Here is a 17,698-nt window from a genome sequence, read left to right as displayed (position 1 = left end):
ATCGCTGCTTTTGTTACACTTAGTTATCATTCAACACATCCAAGATATGTTACCATTAATGATCAAGTGGGAGTACTGAAAGAGAGATTGCAGTCTAGTTATTCACAACTTGGTAAATCCAAAATTCTGTCAAAACTATATCTCATCTAATCTCATGGTTCATTAAATAAAACAAGGAAGGAGAGGGTTCTGTAAATGTCCATTCATCAATCAGGGTGAAAACTTACATAGCAGATGTTTTAAAAAAAGCGTAATGAGCATCTGCAAACATTTTTGGCTGATAGTTCCATAAGAGAGATTTAACTTTACTTTGCGACCTTTGCCACCACAGAAACCACAAATTATCACACAATGGGCAAATCACTGAATACAGCCAACAGAAAATATTAGAGCTACTCAGAAGGTTAAACAAGGCAGGGGCTTATAGGTGATAGGTGGAACCAGCTAAGGAGACTGCTGGGCAGATGGAGCCCCATGTGACGAAGGTGAAATTAGAAAATAGTGGCTGGTGTACCAACTTGGCCCTACCCCATCCCTTTCTCACTGGGAACGAAGGGGTTAACATATGAGAAATGTTTGGCAGCTTTAGGCCTGTGCTCACTGGAATTTGGAAGTATGCAGGGGGTCTCATTGAAATTTACTGAATACTGAAAGGACTAGATAGGTTGGATGTGGAGAGGATGTTTCCTACGGTGGGCATACCCAGCACTACAGGGCACAGTCTCAAAATTGAACAGGGGTAAGGAGGAGTTTTTTAAGCCAGAGAGTAGTGAATCTGTGGAATGCTCTGACACAGACTGCGGTGGAGGTCAAGTCTATGAGTATATTTAAGGTGGAAGTTGATGTTTCCTGATTGGTCAAGGCATCAAAGGATATGGTGGGAAAGCAGGCGTATGGGGTTGAGTGGGATCCGGAAGCAGACTCAATGGGCTGAATGACCTAATTCTGCTCCTAAATCTTATGGTCTTATGGACCGTGCATTTTCCAACATTGCATTTCATTTGCCATTTTCTTGCTTGTTCTCCAAACCTGCCTAAATGTTTCTGCAGCCTAAATGTTTCCTCAACACCACCTGCTCCTCCACCAATCTTCATGTCATTTGCAAGCATGGCAACAAAATTATCTATTCCATCATCTAAATCATTGATATACAAAATAAAAAGAATTGGTTCCAACTCCAACCCTTGCGGAACACCACCAGCCACGAACAGCCAACTAGAAAAGGATCCTTTTATTCCCTGTCACTGCCTCCTACCAATCAGCCAATACTCTAACCATGTAATACCACGTGCTCTCAATTTAGTAAGCAGCTTCGTGTGGCACCTTGTCAAAGGCCTTCCAAAAGTCCAAATGTACGACATCCAGTGCATCCCCTTTATCTATCCTATTTATAATCTCCTTAAAGAATTCCAACAGGTTTGTCAGGCAAGATAGTTCCCTTAAGGAAACCATGCTGACTTTCTTCTGTCTTGTCCTGCGTCATCAAGTACTCCATTACCTCATCATTAACAATTGACTACAACATCTTCCCAACCACTGAGGTCAGGCTAACTGGTTTATAATCTCCTTTCTGCAGCTTTTCTCCTTTCTGAAAGAGTGGAGTGACATTTGGAATTTTCCAATCCTCTGGCACCATGCCAGCATCCAATGATTTTTGAAAGATCATTTCTAGTGCCTCCACAATCTCTTTCAGAACCCTAGGGTGCAGTTCACCAGGTCCAGGTGACTTATGTATCCTAAGGTCTTTCAGTTTTTTGAGCACCTTCTCCCTTGTAATAGAAACTGCACTCACTTCTCTTCCCTCACACCCTTCAGCATCTGGCACAGTGCCAGTGTATTCCACAAATACAAAATACTAATTTAGTTGATGTGCCATCTCCTTGATCCCCATTATTATTTCTCATTTCCCATATCCATTCTCAGCTCTCTTTTACTTTTTTTTACAAAGTTGAAAAGCTTTTACTATCTACTTTGATATTGTTTGCTAACTTGCTTTCATCTTTTCTCTCCTAATGATTCTTTCAGTTGCTCTCTGCAGGGTCTTAAAAGCTTCCCAATCCTCTGCTTCCCCCTAACTTTTGCTTTGTTGGATGCCCTCTCCTTTGCTTTCACTTTAGCTTTGACATCCCTTGTCAGCAAGGTTGTACTATTTTGCTGTTTGAGTATTTCTTTGCTTCTGGAGTACATCTATCCTGCACCTTCCTTATTTTTCCCAGAAACTCAAGCCATTGTTACTCTGCTGTCTTCCCTGCCAGCATCTCCTTCCAATTTACTTTGGCCAGCTCCTCTCTCATTTCCTTTACTTCACTAACTAATGGCAGTCAGTTAATCAGGAAAGTCAGTTATTAGGGACAACTCTTAAAGAACAAAATTTAATCAGGAAAATAGCCAGCATTCACTCTGTTTATTTGGGACAGTTTGTTACGTAATTTGGACAGAAGACTTGCCGAACAGTTTCTAACTAGCATCAGTCACATGCATTTATGTGGATGTTAAAACACTATACACCACGCTTAGAACAAACACTTTCTGGATAGCTTCAGTTTAAACAGCGCCAGGAAACTTATTGTTGGATTATGACCCTACTTCACGCAGGAAGGCAATGGAGGCAGTCTATTACCTACCAGGTGTCTGTGTTTACTTTGTTCGTTTCTAGTCAATCAAAAGATCGGTAAGAAATATAGACAGCGCTGCTGGGACAGTGATGCTCCCTTTACTGCACTCACCCCTTAATCCCAGCGGGATCTGCAATGGAGCTGTTCCTGTGAAATACTGTTCAAGGAACATGGAACAATGCTGAATTTCAGGAATTCAGTTGTTCTGTCCCAATTAGTTATAGACAGGCAGATTTGCCAGTGCAACATTGGAGGATTTGAACCGGTTTGGCAGGAGTTGGCAAAGTAGCAGTGAGGCAGACTGAAGTGTGTTTATTTTAATGCTAGGAGTATTAAAGGTAAAGGATAGAAACGTTGAGCATGGATCACTGTATAGCAGGGGTTTTCACAACCTGGGCTCTATGGTATTGGTTGATAGTATAAAAAAGGTTGGGAACCCCTGGTCTATTGAGAATGATATTGTGGCCATTACAGAGACTTGATAGAGAGAGGGACAGAGCTGGATGCTTAACGTACCAGAGTTTCAATGCTTATGAAAAGATAAATAAGAGGTGGTGCGGGCTTACATTATTATTCCAGGATAATATCACAGCTGCACTTTGGGGGGGTGGGGAATAAGGGAGGACTCAGCAACTAAATTAATATGGGTAGAACTCAAATCTAAGGAAGGTGCAATCAGTCTGATGGGATTATACTACAGACCCCCCCCCCCCCCACCCAATCCCCATCCCTAATAGTCATCAGGGCATTGAGGAACAAATACGCATGCATTTTGAGGTTGTTTCCTCTGGCCTCAACCATAGGAAACATCCTCTCCACATCCACTCTATATAGCCTTTCAATATTTGATAGGTTTTAATGAGGTCAAACTCTCACTCTTCTGAATTCCAGTGACGAGAAGTCCGGAGCCACCAAATGCTCCTCCTACGAAAAGCCTATCAATCGTGGAATCAAAACTGCTCATAATATTCCATTTGAGGTCTCACCAGTGCTCTATGAAGTCTCAACATTACACCTTGCTTTTAAATTCTAGACCTCTCGAATAGTAACACCACACTTGCCTCTAACTCAATCTGCCATTTAAACTTTAGGGAATCCTGCACGAGGATTCCCAAGTCCCTTTGTACCACATACTTTTGAATATTCTCTCCATTTAGAACATAGTCTACCCTTTTATTTCCCCTGCATGACCATACATTTTCGAACACGGTATTCTATCTGCCACTTCTTTGCCCATTCTCCTAATCTATGTCCTTCTGTAGCTTCTCTACTCTCCAAAAACAACCTGCCCCTCCACCTATCTTTGTACCATCTGCAAACTTGGCCACAAAGCTATCAATTCCCTCATCCAAGTCATTGATATATAAAAATGATCCCTTAAGGAAACACTGCTAACTACGGCCTATTTAATCATGTGTCTCCAAGTATCCTAAAACTACATCCTTAACAAGTGACTCCAGGCTCTAACTGAGGTCAGAGTAACTGACCTATCATTTTCTTTCTTCTGCATCTCTCTCTTGAAGAGTGAAGTGATATTTGGAATTTACCATTCCTCCAAAACTATGCCAGAATCAATTGATTCCTTAAAGATTACTAATTCCTCCATAATCTCCAGCCATCTCTTTCAGAATCCTGGGTGTATACCATGTGGTCCAGGTGACCTCCACCTTCAGAGCTCTCAGTTTCCAAAGAGCCTTCTCCCTGGTAAAGGCAACTTCACACACTGAACTCTCCTGACACTCTTCAACTTCCACCATACTGCTGGTATCATCCACAGTGAAGACTGAGGCAAGATACTTACTCAGTTCTTCCACCATTTCCTTATTCCCCCCCCATTACTACCTCTCCAGCATCGTTTCCCAGTGGTCCGATATCTACTCTTAATATAGCTGAAGAAACGTTTAGTATCTTCTTCAATATTATTGGCTAGCTTATTTTCATATTCCATCTTTTCCTTCTTTCCAACATTTCTTTGTTGTTTTCTGTTGGATTTTAAAAGCTTCCCAATTTTTGCTCTATTATATGCCCTCTGTTTGGCTTTTATGTTGGCTTTGACTTCTCTTGTCAGCAAGGCTGTGTCAGCCTGCCTTAGAATACTTCTTCCTCTTTGGGATGAGTATATCCTGCATCTTTTGAATTGCTCCCAGAAATTCCAGCCATTGCTGCTGTGCTGTCAGTATTATTTCCCAATCAATTCTGGCCAGCTCCTCTCTCGTGCCCCTGATTCCCTTTAGTCCACTGTGATACTAATACATCTGACTTTAGCTTCTCCTTTGCATACTACAGGTTGACATTACAAGATTGCTAGCTAAGAACTAGTGGGAATTTAATGGGAAGAATAGTAGTGAGGGCGGTTTTGGACAAGTCCACATCTGACATGGGCAGGGCGTGGAAAGACCAACTACACAGAGTACAAGACAGGTGTATTCCAGTGCTGAAGGATGGACAAGGATAGCAAAGTCATGGTACCTTGGATGACAAGCGAGGGGGTGAAATTAGTGAAGAAGAAAATTGAATCAGATTCAGGTTTAATATCACCACCATATGTCATGAAATTTGTTAAATTTGCAACAGCAGTACAATGTAATACCAAGTAATAGAGAAAACAACTGGATTACAGTAAGTATACAGATATTAAATAGTTATATTAGTAGTGCAAAAATAGAAACAAAAAAGTGGTGAGGTAGTGTTCATGGGTCCAATGTCCATTCACAGATCAGATAACAGAGGAGAAGAAGCTGTCCCTCAATTGTTGAGTGTGTGCCTTCAGGCTTTTGAACATCTTTCCTTATGGCAATAACAAGAGGACATGTTCTGGGCGATGGAGGTCCTTAATGATGCACACAACCTTCTTGAGGTGCTGCTCCTTGAAGATGTCCTGGATACTATGGGGGCTAGTGCCAATGGTGGAAATGACTAACTTTAGGTTAGGAAGTCGAGGATCCAGTTGCAGAGGGAGTTACAGAGGTTCCTCTCAGGTTCTCGAGCTTTTCGAACAGAACCATAGGAATGATGATGATAAATCTGAGCTGTAGTCTATAAATAGCATCCTGACGTAGGTATTTGCCTTGTCCAATGATCCAAGCCTCCTTGGAGAGCCAATAAGATTGCATCCATCATAGGCCTGTTGTGGCAATAGGCAAATTGGTCCTTGCTGGGGCAGAAGTTGATTATACCCATAACCAACCATAAAAAAAGGAAGAGTATACAAGGTTTAGGAAGCTGAAATCCAACAAGGCCCATGAAAAGTATAAAGGAGCAGAAAAGAATTCAAGAAGGGAATTAGGAGAGCAGGGGCCGTGACAATCATACAATAAGATGTGAGCGGGATTTGGCTTTAGCTCATCGAGTCTGTTCTGCCATTGCATCGTGGCTGATTTATTATCCCTCTCCACCCCATTCTCCTGCCTTCGACATCCTCTCTAATCAAGAAACTATCAACCTCCGCTTTAAGTATAGAATCAGAGTAAGAGTCAGGTTTATTATCACTGGCAGCCGTAGCAGTTCAATACATAATCTAGAAGAAAAATAACAAACAAACAAACAAATAAATAAATAAATAATGGTATACGTATGTTGAATAGATTAAAAATCATGCAAAAACAGAAATAATATATATTTTAAAAGTGGTAGTGTTCACAACAGATTCAATGTCCTTTTAGGAATCGGATGGTAGAGGGGAAGTAGCTGTTCCTGAATCGCTGAGTGTGCCTTCAGGCTTCCTGATGGTAACAGTGAGAAGAGGGCATGCCCTGGGTGCTGGAGGTCCTTAATAATGGACGCTGCTCTTTGAAGATGCCCTGGGTACATTGTAGGCTGGTATGCAAGATGGAGCCGACTAGGTTTACAATCCTCTGCAGCTTCTTTCGGTCCTGTGTAGCAGCCCTCCCCCCCCATACCAGACAGTGATGCAGCCTGTCAGAATGCTCTCCATGGTACATCTATAGAAGTTTTTGAGTTTTTTTGTTGATATACCAAATCTCTTCAAGCTCCTAATGGTATAATTGGCATATCTCGACTAGTTGGCATATCTTGCTCCTGTACACCCTCTCGTCTCCATCTGAGATTCTACCAACAATGGTTATATCATCAGCAAATTCATAGATGATAGTTGAGCTATACCTAGCCACATAGTCATGAGTATACAGAGAGTAGATCAGTGGGCTAAGCACACACCCCTGAGGTGCACCAGTGTTGATTGTCAGCGAGGAGGAGATGTTATCACCAATCTGCACAGATTGTGGCTTTCCGGTTATGAAGTCGAGGATCCAATTGCAGAGGGAGGTACAGAGGCCCAGGTTCTGTAACTTCTCAATCAGGGTTGTGGGAATGCTGAGCTATAGTCGATGAACAGCATCCTGACGTAGGTGTTTGTGTTATCCAGGTGATCTAAGGCTGTGTGAAGAGACATTGTGATTGCGTCTGCCATTGACCTATTGTGGTGATGGGCAAATTGCAATGGATCCAGGTCCTTGCTGAGGCAGGAGTTCAGTCTAGTCATGACCAACCTCTCAAAGCATTTCATCACTGTAGATGTGAATGTTACTGGGCGATAGTCATTAAGCCAGCTCAAATTATTCTTCTTAGGCACTGGTATATCTGTTGCCTTTTTGAAGCAAGTGGGAACTTGTACCCGTAGCAGTGAGAGGTTGAAAATGTCCTTGAATACTCCCACTAGTTGGTTGGCACAGGTTTTCAGAGCCTTACCAGGTACTCCATTGGGGCCATCCGCCTTGCGAAGATTCACCATCTTTTAAGACAGCCTAACATCAGCCTCTGAGATGGAGATCCCAGGGTCACCAAGAACAGCAGGGATCTTCACAGCTGTAGTCATATTCTCCCTTTCAAAGCGGGCATAGAAGGCATTGAGTTCATCTGGTGGTGAAGCATCGCTGCCATTCATGCTATTGAATTTTGCTTTGTAGGAAGTAATGTCTTGCAAATCCTACCAGAGTTGTTGTGCACCGAACGTCACCTCTAACCTCGTTCGAAATTGTCTCTTTGCCCTTGAAATTGCCTTCAGCAAGTTGTTCCTGGTTTTCTGGTACAGACCTGGGCTGCATGCCTTAAATGCCACAGATCTAGCCTTTAGCAGATGATTTCCATCTGCGACTTTTGGTTTGGGATTGTACAGTGAGTCTTTGCAGGCACACACTCATCCACACAGGTTTTAACGAAGTCACTAACAACTGCAGCATACTCATCCAGATTCGAAGATGAATCCCTGAATACAGTCCTGCAGGCACTCCTGTGCTTCCCCTGTCCAAACCTTCTTGGTCCTCACTACTGGTGCTGCAGTCTTCAGTCTCTGCCTGTACTCAGGGAGTAGAAGTACAGCCGGGTGATCAGACTTCCTGAAGTGAGGGTGTGGAATAGCACGGTAGGCTTGATGGTGGTGTAGCAATGCTCCAGTGTGTGGTTCCTCAGTATTGCAAGTGATCTGTTGATGGTAATTGGTTAGTGTTTTTTTTCAGGTGGGTCTGGTTAAAATCCCCCAGAACGATGGTTAGGGTGCACTATTTTGTGCATGTTAATCCCATTGCTCAGATCATCTAAAGCCTGATTGACATTGGCCTAAGGTGGAATGTATACCACTACCAAATTGATGATGGAAATCTTTGCCATTTTGATTTAGAACTGGCTTGCCTATAGAAGACAGAGCACGGAAGTACATGGGTCTTAATCTGCCTGGAGGCCTGTGATCAATGGTACTCTGACCTCTGCTCTGTAGTGTGTATATACACATTAAACTTGGATGAAAACATTGAAAGTTAGTAAGTTAGCAGTTAGAAGGTACTAAGGAGAGGGCAAGCTAACGTTCTCTTGGGAAGTGAGGCATGACAGGTGTCAGTGGCGAAGCACCTTGGAAACTGTGTCTGTAGTTCTGTTAGTTTTAATGTAGTTGTGGAAAGGGACCGATCTGGTCCAAGTTGGAGCAAGGCAGATTTTGACGGTATTAGGAGGGAACTGGTGTAAGTTGATTGGAGTAGGTTGTTTGCAGGCAAAGGGACATCTGACGAGTGGGATGCCTTTCAAAAGTGAGAGGTGGAGAGGTCAGGGTTTGCATTTTCCTCAGGTTGAAAAGCAAGGTGACAGGAGTAGGGAGCGAGGGCTGTGATCAGACATTGCGGGTACAGGCAGCTGGAATAAAGTGAACTCTTAGAGATGCTTGAGTGTAGTTTATAAGGAAATCAAGACAGGCTAAAAGGAGGTATAGGATGGCTTTGGCAGGGAGGATTGAGAAGAATCCAAAAAGATTTTAGATTAGCATTGGCGTTAGGGAAATCATTGATGTGCTCAAGATATTGGCCGAGTGCCTAGACAATTGCCTGAAGAAATGGCCCCGTATTTTGGTTTTGCCTCTCCCATGGTCCATAACTGGCTATCCTGAAGGCATGGTTTTTGCCTGCTTCGCAACAGGCTGAGGACAGAGGCAGCTGGCGATAGAGGAAGGACCACACTGTCAGTCTGCTGGTTGTTCAATGACAAGTTGTTTCTTTCTGGTGGTTTTATCTCTCTGTTGTGCCTCAACATGAGTGTTTGGTGTCAAAGTTTGACCGGGCTCCACAAAATTGAGGATTTTAATCATTTTGAGGGACGTCGAGCATAATTCCTCAACTGTACAACTTTACAAGATTTCAACAGCGTCTAGATGAACTGGGCCAAAGAATAGCGGATAGAATTTTACTCTGACAGCTGGTGCAGGCCACAAGCTCAGTTCATTGCAGAGCTGAGTAAACATCACAGAGTCCTTGCTTCGCCTCCGGTCCAATCTGGACCTACGCTTAAATTGTCCAAACAGCAGGGCATTTTCACTCTTGGACCGCTCTGGAACTTGAACCCATATTCGACCTTTCCAGTGTGGCCTGGTGTTTAAATCGATCAGACATTGGGACTTCCTTCTCTCTCAGAGATGCCATATCTCCGCCTCCACCTTCACTTGCCTTGACAGGGCCTACCCTGTGCCACTGCCGCCGCTCACCTCTCCGTTGTTAGCCTTCATCGTTATCAGTAAAGTACTTGGTAGTTTTCATTGTTTTTGCTGGGCATCACCAGTGCTATCTTAAAACTGGTACGTGGATAGTAAATGTTATAGGGATGTAGCCATTCACATCCATATAGATATCTTGGACAAGTTGGGCTGAAAAGCCTGTCTGATACTGCATAACCATACAGGGCCCTGCAGTTTACTGGTTTCACTGAACAAAATACAGCACCTTGTACTTTTCAAAGTTAAATTCCATCTGCATAATAACTTCAAAATCCACAAAAGGTGCTTTAAAATTCAAGTCCAATCCTCTTGTTTTCTTACTGTTTAATAAGCTGTTCCAGGTTGTTTCTATTTGTAATTGACACGCAGTTTGAAAAACTTTTAAAATAAGATCAGAAAGTGATTGCCCAAATAAAGTGAGAAGGAACTCTCTGGTTGTTGTTCACTGATACATTTAACTCTGTTCACTGCATTTTGTCTGCAACAGGGTGGCAGAAAAAGAACACATTAACAAGATGTCGTTACATAACTTGGCAACTGTCTTTGGACCCACTCTGTTGAGACCCTCAGATAAAGACAGCAAAATACCCAGCAACCCGACACAGGCAATCACAATGGCAGACAGCTGGTCACTGGAGGTGATGTCACAGGTAACGGCACGTTCACACTGCAAGAGCAGAAATAAAGTGAACTACTGGAGAATAAATCTTCATTCATGTGACCCATGGAATCAGTGTAATAAACTCCCTTGAGTAGGTACTGTTAGAAGAAATTTGCTCTTCTGAACTGGGGTGACTGGTTTAATGAGAGGGGATTCTTTTAAGTAATTGACGTCTTAATCAGTTGTGGCTGAAATGCAAATAAGTTAAAAAATATATTCACTACTGTTCTGTTAAGGTTTAAGCTGCTTTACTGACATAAACTGTGCACAAATTCCTAGTTTGTATTAATCCCCATAGTTTATCTGTATCATGAACTTAGTTGATCTTAGCTGTGGAGAGAGGAACATACAATAATCGATCTAATTACCTCTGATCAAGAAGCTAAAATTAAAGCTTGTTTGAGTTGTCCTCGTACATCAGCCCGAGTGTGAATAGGTCAAAAGGAGCTCCATAACCATCTGAAAGACAGAGACGGAGTGAAAGAGGTTCGGTAGGAAAATAAACTACTATCAGCTGTTCGTCCCTTTGAGAAACTTTCCGTTAGTATCTCCTGGCTGTTTGAAAATCGGTGCATAAACTCTCCCTTCCATCCAACTGAGACAATAAGTGATTGTATAAAAATTACAAAGACATATACTTTATTCAGTCTCTTGCATTTTGATGGCCTTTTATTTTCATGTTGCCTTCCTGTACTAAATCTTTAGCCTTTGGTTTTCTTATGATATACAGATTTATAAATCTGTCTTGAACGTACTCAGTGACTTAGCCCCCACAGCCCTCTCAACTACAGAATTCCAAAGATTCACCATCTCTCAAGTGAAATAAATAATTTTACGTCTGTCCTGCAAGACCAGCCGTTTACTTAGAATGTGGACACCACAGCCAGAGGAAACAACAAATCTTTCCTCTCAAGGCCCTACAGAAATATGTACATTTCAATGAGATTACTTTTCATTGGTGTAAATTCTGGACTGTACAGACACTCTCCCTGCATTATAAGCCCATACTGCAGTGAACAGTCTAGTGAGCCTTCAGTACAGCTCCTCTGTCAAATGTACGTCTTAGCACAGGTAAGACCAAATCTAAACTCACTATTCCCACTGATCCATGGAATTAAAGGGGGATATCTCTACCCTTCTACTTAAATCCTCAGGCAATAAAAGCCAGCACACCACTGTCTCTGTGATAGTTTGCTGTACTTCCATGACAGCATTCAGTAATCTTTCTACTTCTCACAATAGATGAGCAACATTTTTCTACATGATGTTCCATCACCCATTTACTGACCCTTACAGCCCACATTTTCCTCCCACTCTATATAATCAGTACACTAGGATACACAGTCAGCTCTCCATATCCGCGGGGGTTTGGTTCCGGGACCCCACGTGGATACTCGAAATCCTGTATCTAAAATGGCGTAGTATTTGCATTAACCTACGCACATCCTCCCGTATACTTTAAATCATCTCTAGATTACTTATAATACCTAATACAATGTAAATGCTGTGTAAATAGTTGTTATATTGTATTGTTTAGGGAATAATGACAAGAAAAAAAAGTCTGTACCTGTTCAGTACAGACACAACCATCGTAGTTCTTCTGGGAACGCTGATGCATCAGCCAATGCCCATTCCCCTGTGATCTTGAGGCTGTAGAGCTTTACATAGCTAGCCAGCCATCCCTTACTAGCCTTAAACTCCTTCCATTCGCTCACAACACAAGTAGCAAGCAAACGAGACGCGAGGCGAACAATGCTCAAACAACGAGTAATACTTTTAATCATCTCTAGATTACAGTACTTCACGCTCCCTCGTAGCCTTTGAGGAATTGCTCTTTAGGAGTCGTTTTTTCACAGAAACAAAGGGTGCGCGCAACACAAGTAGCCACCAAACGAGACACTCAAACAACGAGTGCTGGAGAGAGAGCTTGGGGGGTTTTTTTATCCTGATACGTGGTTGGTTGAATCCGCAGATGCGGAACTCTCTCTTGGTCCCCAATCCAAATCACTTTGGACACTTGCACCATCATGTTCAGAAAACGACTTGTTTACTTTTATTCTCTGTTTTCTCCCAGTTAATGCGACCTTGATCAACAGCAGTATTTTAGCCCTAATCCCGTGTGCTGTAATTAATAATCTTCTGCACAACACATGAGGAAATACCAAAATACCACATCTACTAGTTCCCCTTTACTTAATCTGTTAGTTGCAACCTCAAAAATCTAATCTATCAACCGTGGTTTCCCTTTCATAAACCCAGTTGGCTCTGTGCAAACCCACTATTATTTTACAAGCAGCCTGTTCAAATTTCTTCAGTAATGTTTGGGGCAGTGCAGTGGCCTAGTGGTTACTGTAACACCATCACAGTGCCAGTTCCACTGCTGGCTGTAATCCATTCCCCCCGTGACCACACTCCAGCTGCTCTGCTTTTCCCCTCCATTCCAAAGATGTATGGGTTAGTAAGTTAACTGGTTACCTAGGCGGTGGGGGTTCGTTACCATGCTGTATCTCTAGATTCCGCCATTTTCCCCGACTACTGACGTCAGACTAGCTGATCCTTTAACTCCCTCTTTTTTCCATGCCCGTTTCCTTAAATCGTGGGTTTAAATTTGCAACCCTCCATTCTATTGGAGTCTGAAATTCTGCAGGATGATAATAAGTACACCCACTATTTCTACCATTGCCTCTTTCAAAGCCGTGGGCGCTTCTGAGCTTGAGGATTCATTGCCTTTCAGTTTCATTCATTTCTCCAGTACTATTTCATAGGAACATTTAATTCCAAACCTGCTTAGTTTTTTTTTGGTTTGGTTCTATTCCAATTCTGGTATTGTGGTTATGTTCTGCCATGTAAGGCCTGGTCCAAGAGCTCCTATAGACCAGCCAGTAACCTGAGTCCACTCAGTTATCAGTTTAGACTATGACTGATCTTCATTGTGAAAGAAAAAGTATTTGAAAACTCTTGACAAAGGGGTGGGGTGGGGGTTCACTGAGCCCGACCATGGTCTTACTTTTCTAAGCTGGTGGTTGGTCATCAGAAGCAAGAATCCCGGCATTGTTTTCTGATGGAACTGACTTGGGACAAAATATAGATCAGCAGTTATTAAATCATTCATGTTAGCACCTCATGCCTCCTGACAGTATGCCAGATTTTGGTGACCTGAATTAGTAAGAATTTCTTTCTGTTTTCTTTCAGGTGCAAGTACTGCTGTACTTCCTGCAGCTAGAAACCATTCCTACCCCAGACAGCAAACGTCAGAGTATTCTGTTTTCAACTGAAGTGTAAGAGGTAGTCGGCCACGTAATGAATTCAGCAGAGAGACACCAACACCATAAAGCAATGCTCGTCTCTAACATGAACTAATTGTGTGATATCCTACCATTATCTTCTGTGCTGTTTGAATTACAGTCCGTGCTCTGTCTTTTACAGCAAACCAAAATATGTGAAGCACTAAAGTACAGTGTATTTGTGTACCTATCATGAGCTGAGGTATTCATGTCCTCTACGCAGTTCAAGGCAATTCTTATGTTACAAGGATCTATAATGATGTACAGAAGAATGAAGGAGGTAGATAAATTTAAGGGTTTTTTTTTGTTAATCATAATGCCCCTTTATGAACAGGGACACAATCACTGTTTCCTGTTGAGTTTGTGATCTGAAATTAGCAAACATGGTGAGGAATCAACCATATTTAAGCAGCAGGCACATCATTTCCACTGATAGTCTTCCAGGAAAAAAATGTGTTGCCTGAGTTGTACCAGTCCATTAATTGACAAGATTTAACTACTAAAATTTTGATGATTTATTTTGAGTGCTCTTGAAAGCCACAAGGGCAGCTCCAGTATTTTTTCTTTCCTATAGAAGGCTATGTATAGGTTTAAGTAATGTTTGAGCAATACACTACAATGCCATCAGCTGTGCTTCACTTCGTGCAGCTGATTGATGTTAGAATGCAACTTCCCAGGGTATCAGCACCCAGCACCCATTTCGTGCCATATTAAACATTCCAGTCCTGCCTCAGTATTGGTGACAGTGGAACTGCCAAATAGTCATAAAAATCTCATCTGGTTTACTAATGAACTTCAGGGAAGGAAATCTGCCATCCTTACCGAGTCCAGTTTGACACCAGCTAGGCTATCTTCACTGCCCTCTGCAATGGCCTAGCAAACCATTGCGTTTTCATGTCAATGTGATGATACTGTATTGGTTCTGGAAAATGGCTCACCACCAAGGGCAGTTCGAATTGATAGAAAATGCTGGTCTTGCTCCAGTAAGAAACAAAGAAGAAGAGATTAACATGCAGGCATGTTGAATACATTATGTACTAAGATTCTCACTATTAATTTCTATTGTATTTTTCCTTGAAGCTGGTTATTTTGTGCTTTACCAATGTTTATGATGAGTGAAAATTGTTTATAGATGAACCTACAGACCTAATATTCTCCCACCAATTAATCAGTTGAGAAGCATTGTCTTCCAAATACCAGTTTCCTTTTCCATGCTCTAAACTGATATATTTCCAAGTCAGAGGGTCAAATTTATCACAGCCTGCAGATGGAAAGGACTGAGAAGTTAGGAAGGTCAAGCCTGAACAGGCTGAGAGGTTTCCAGCAGTAACCCCTCTGAAACTTGTTGCCAACTCTAACGGATTCACTTCCATGGGCAGAAGCAACCATCAGACGCCTGCTTCTCATGGGTTCTAGTTCCCTCTTGAGTAGAGCTCCCCACACAGCAGAAGCGTGGTCCTACAGGCACATTCTTTCACTGGACTTTATCCTATTGACTCTCCCACCACAGATGTTACTGACCAGTTATTTCCAGCTTTTTCGTATGTTAGTTGGTTTAGTTATCTACAGAGTAATTTCTTATATATGTAATCCCTGAGGTGGTTACTGTCACTTCCGTCTGGTTTCACAGTCGGGAGGTTACTGTGATTCCTTACAGCGTGGACAACATCATGTTAACTAGTTAGTCACTGCATGTTTTGATAATCCATGTTGAACAAATTCCTTTTTGGGACCAATTGTAATAAGAAACAAGTCATTCCTGCAGGAACTGTCTGCAATTCTTAACAATCTTATTTAAATCTACTTTAAATATGAAATGAACAGTTAATGTGGACCAGCAGAAGATGTACATGTGGAGCATATTCTTTCCTGAGTAGCCATTTCACACATTCCAGGAGCATGTGGTCTCTCTAGCCTGCTCTTTTAGATCGGATCTTGGCATCATTTCCACTTCCCTGCCTGCTCCACGTAATCCTCGTCTTCTCAGTATCAGTCCAGAAATCTGTGCACAGTGGCTGTTGTCGGCAACTGCATCCATGGCTTTCTGGAGTAGAGAACTCCAAAGATTGATGAAACATTAAATAACCCCTTATTCTGAAACTATGCCCCTAATCCTAAATCCTCCACCAGGGAAGCATTCTACTAAATTCCAGTGCCTACATTCAAACTCTCAATGTGCTCAACCTCTCTTTATAAAACAACAACTTCATCTAGGAATCATCCTGATGAAGTTTGTGCATGGAAGTAAATCCCTCCTCAAATAACATAACTGTAGGTTGTGTGGGGCACCTTTCCTCTTCACCCCCGCTGTAGGTAGGCTGGAGCCATAGGGATGAAGGTGGGACGGGCAGTGACAGTGGGGTGGTCGCATTGTTCTTTCTCTTCGGACATCCAAAAATCACAACAGGAGCAGTTCATCTCAAATCAGGAAATAATTGTGTAAGTCTATACCTTTTGAGAAAGAAATCCTGAAGATATTAGTATAAGTGGAAGACTGATCTATGAGCACCTGGAGCAGAAAGGTGAGTGATGTTTCCAGTAAGGCTTTCCATCAGATTTTAGACTCTGTCCCCTTTGATGTGAAATATCTAGTTAGTACATCCCATTCCAAAGTCAGAGGTGAGGAATGTGTTCTAGTAACTATTCAGCAGCATCAATGTGCCTTTCCTAAAATGTATGTAGTCACCTTCATGTCTGTCTTGATAGTCCTGATCTGCCCTCATATATCTTCCCCAGAATATTCATGTCATGCTACATTCAATCAGGGAATTTTAAAAAATGGTTAAAGTGAAAAAAAGGATAAAGTGAAAAAGTGGGTTCAGCCATCTTTTAATAGAAGTGCCTCATCAGCATGAGAGCAGAAATTAATGCTTCAGTATATTTAAAATAGACAAGAGTGTTCTTTATACTGTCAGGAGTGTTGAAAAAATGTGTCGGCATTATTAAAACAGGAAAAATTCTTTTGAAAGCTGCATTCTGCCAAAACCTTGCAACTTTTTTATGTCAATACAAATATGTTTGAGGTGGATGCAGCCTCATTAACTTGTAAATGTTGATTGTATTGAGTTTTAAAATGACTGGAGATTCCTGTATTGTTACTTTTCTCCTGAAAGCGTTGATCTAGTATGAAATGAAATTAAAAATGGGAAATTAACAAGCATTGTATTGAAGGATTGTCAATAACTGAAAGGAAGTAATAGAATGGGAAATCAAGGGTGGATTAAAATGTTATAATATTGTTAAAAAGATGTGGTTATCCCCTTCACCAGAAGACTGTAAACCCTTGTACCCACTCTTGATGTATTGAAATTTTTCAGACACCTGCTCAGTCTAGGAATGTGGGTTAGAGTTATTTATTAAAATAATGAGAATTAAATTATATAATTAGTACTTATTCACGTCTTGTGTAGAAGCCTATGGCTCCATGCATTTTTGATTGTCAGTCGAATTGAGATAAATTTGTGGGTATATTCCATTAGAGTTGATGCATCATACAGTAGCACTGCTTCCTATAAGTATTTACTCATTGTTTCATGTACTTGATTTTCTTCTTAATTTGAAGGATTATTCTGTACAAGATGCTTTGGCCCACAGGTGGTGGGAATTGGAGGGGTGGAACGGGGAGAGACAGAGACAGTTTTGATTTATGTTAGACAACTGTTGGTTTAAGTTTCTGTCACTTTCTAAAGGCAGTTAGCATGACAGGAATTTGTATTTGAAAAAATCCCAAGGCATTTGTAGCCCCTGTTTGTACACAGCAAATGATAAATAAAATACCTGTATCTATACTTTGGAATTTCTGTGTAATTCTTGAATGCTGATTTAATGAGCTGCTGGAGAATGAAGAAGAATTATTGTAAATTTACAAATCTGCTTTCAGATTCAGGTCAAACAAGTACCTGTACAAATGTGACTGAGCAAAAATCGTCAGCATAGATTTGATGAATTCTTTCACATTCACCAGGTAGGTGCATGTATTGTTGAATTATGTTAAGATTTATTTATATGCATCTCCTGGTACTTCATATGTTGGCTGAAATTGAAGTGTACATGATTAAAGACAAATTATTGAACTGATTTCAAAACTGGCTGAGGCAGATTACACTGGACAACAAAGATTTTGCTTCCAAAGTACTTTTGGGCGTAT

The 17,698-nt window shown here is 41.6% G+C and overlaps 1 protein-coding gene across 2 annotated transcripts in view; it reads left to right on the top strand.

Moving 5' to 3' along the window:
• Positions 1 to 17,339, top strand: part of si:dkey-91m11.5 (PH_BCR_vertebrate and RhoGAP_Bcr domain-containing protein) — a 406,087-nt gene extending 388,748 nt beyond the window's left edge. For both annotated transcript variants that reach the window (XM_059983343.1, XM_059983342.1), the window contains 2 exons: positions 10,094 to 10,256; positions 13,460 to 17,339. In XM_059983343.1, the coding sequence (XP_059839326.1) occupies positions 10,094 to 10,256; positions 13,460 to 13,549 (253 nt within the window). In that variant the 3' untranslated portion in view covers positions 13,550 to 17,339. The remainder of the gene's footprint in view (positions 1 to 10,093; positions 10,257 to 13,459) is intronic.
• The last annotated feature ends 359 nt before the right edge of the window (positions 17,340 to 17,698 follow it).

This window comes from Hypanus sabinus, chromosome 10, assembly GCF_030144855.1.
Source record: "Hypanus sabinus isolate sHypSab1 chromosome 10, sHypSab1.hap1, whole genome shotgun sequence".
Lineage (NCBI taxonomy): Eukaryota > Metazoa > Chordata > Chondrichthyes > Myliobatiformes > Dasyatidae > Hypanus > Hypanus sabinus.
This window is presented reverse-complemented; position numbering and strand designations above follow the sequence as displayed.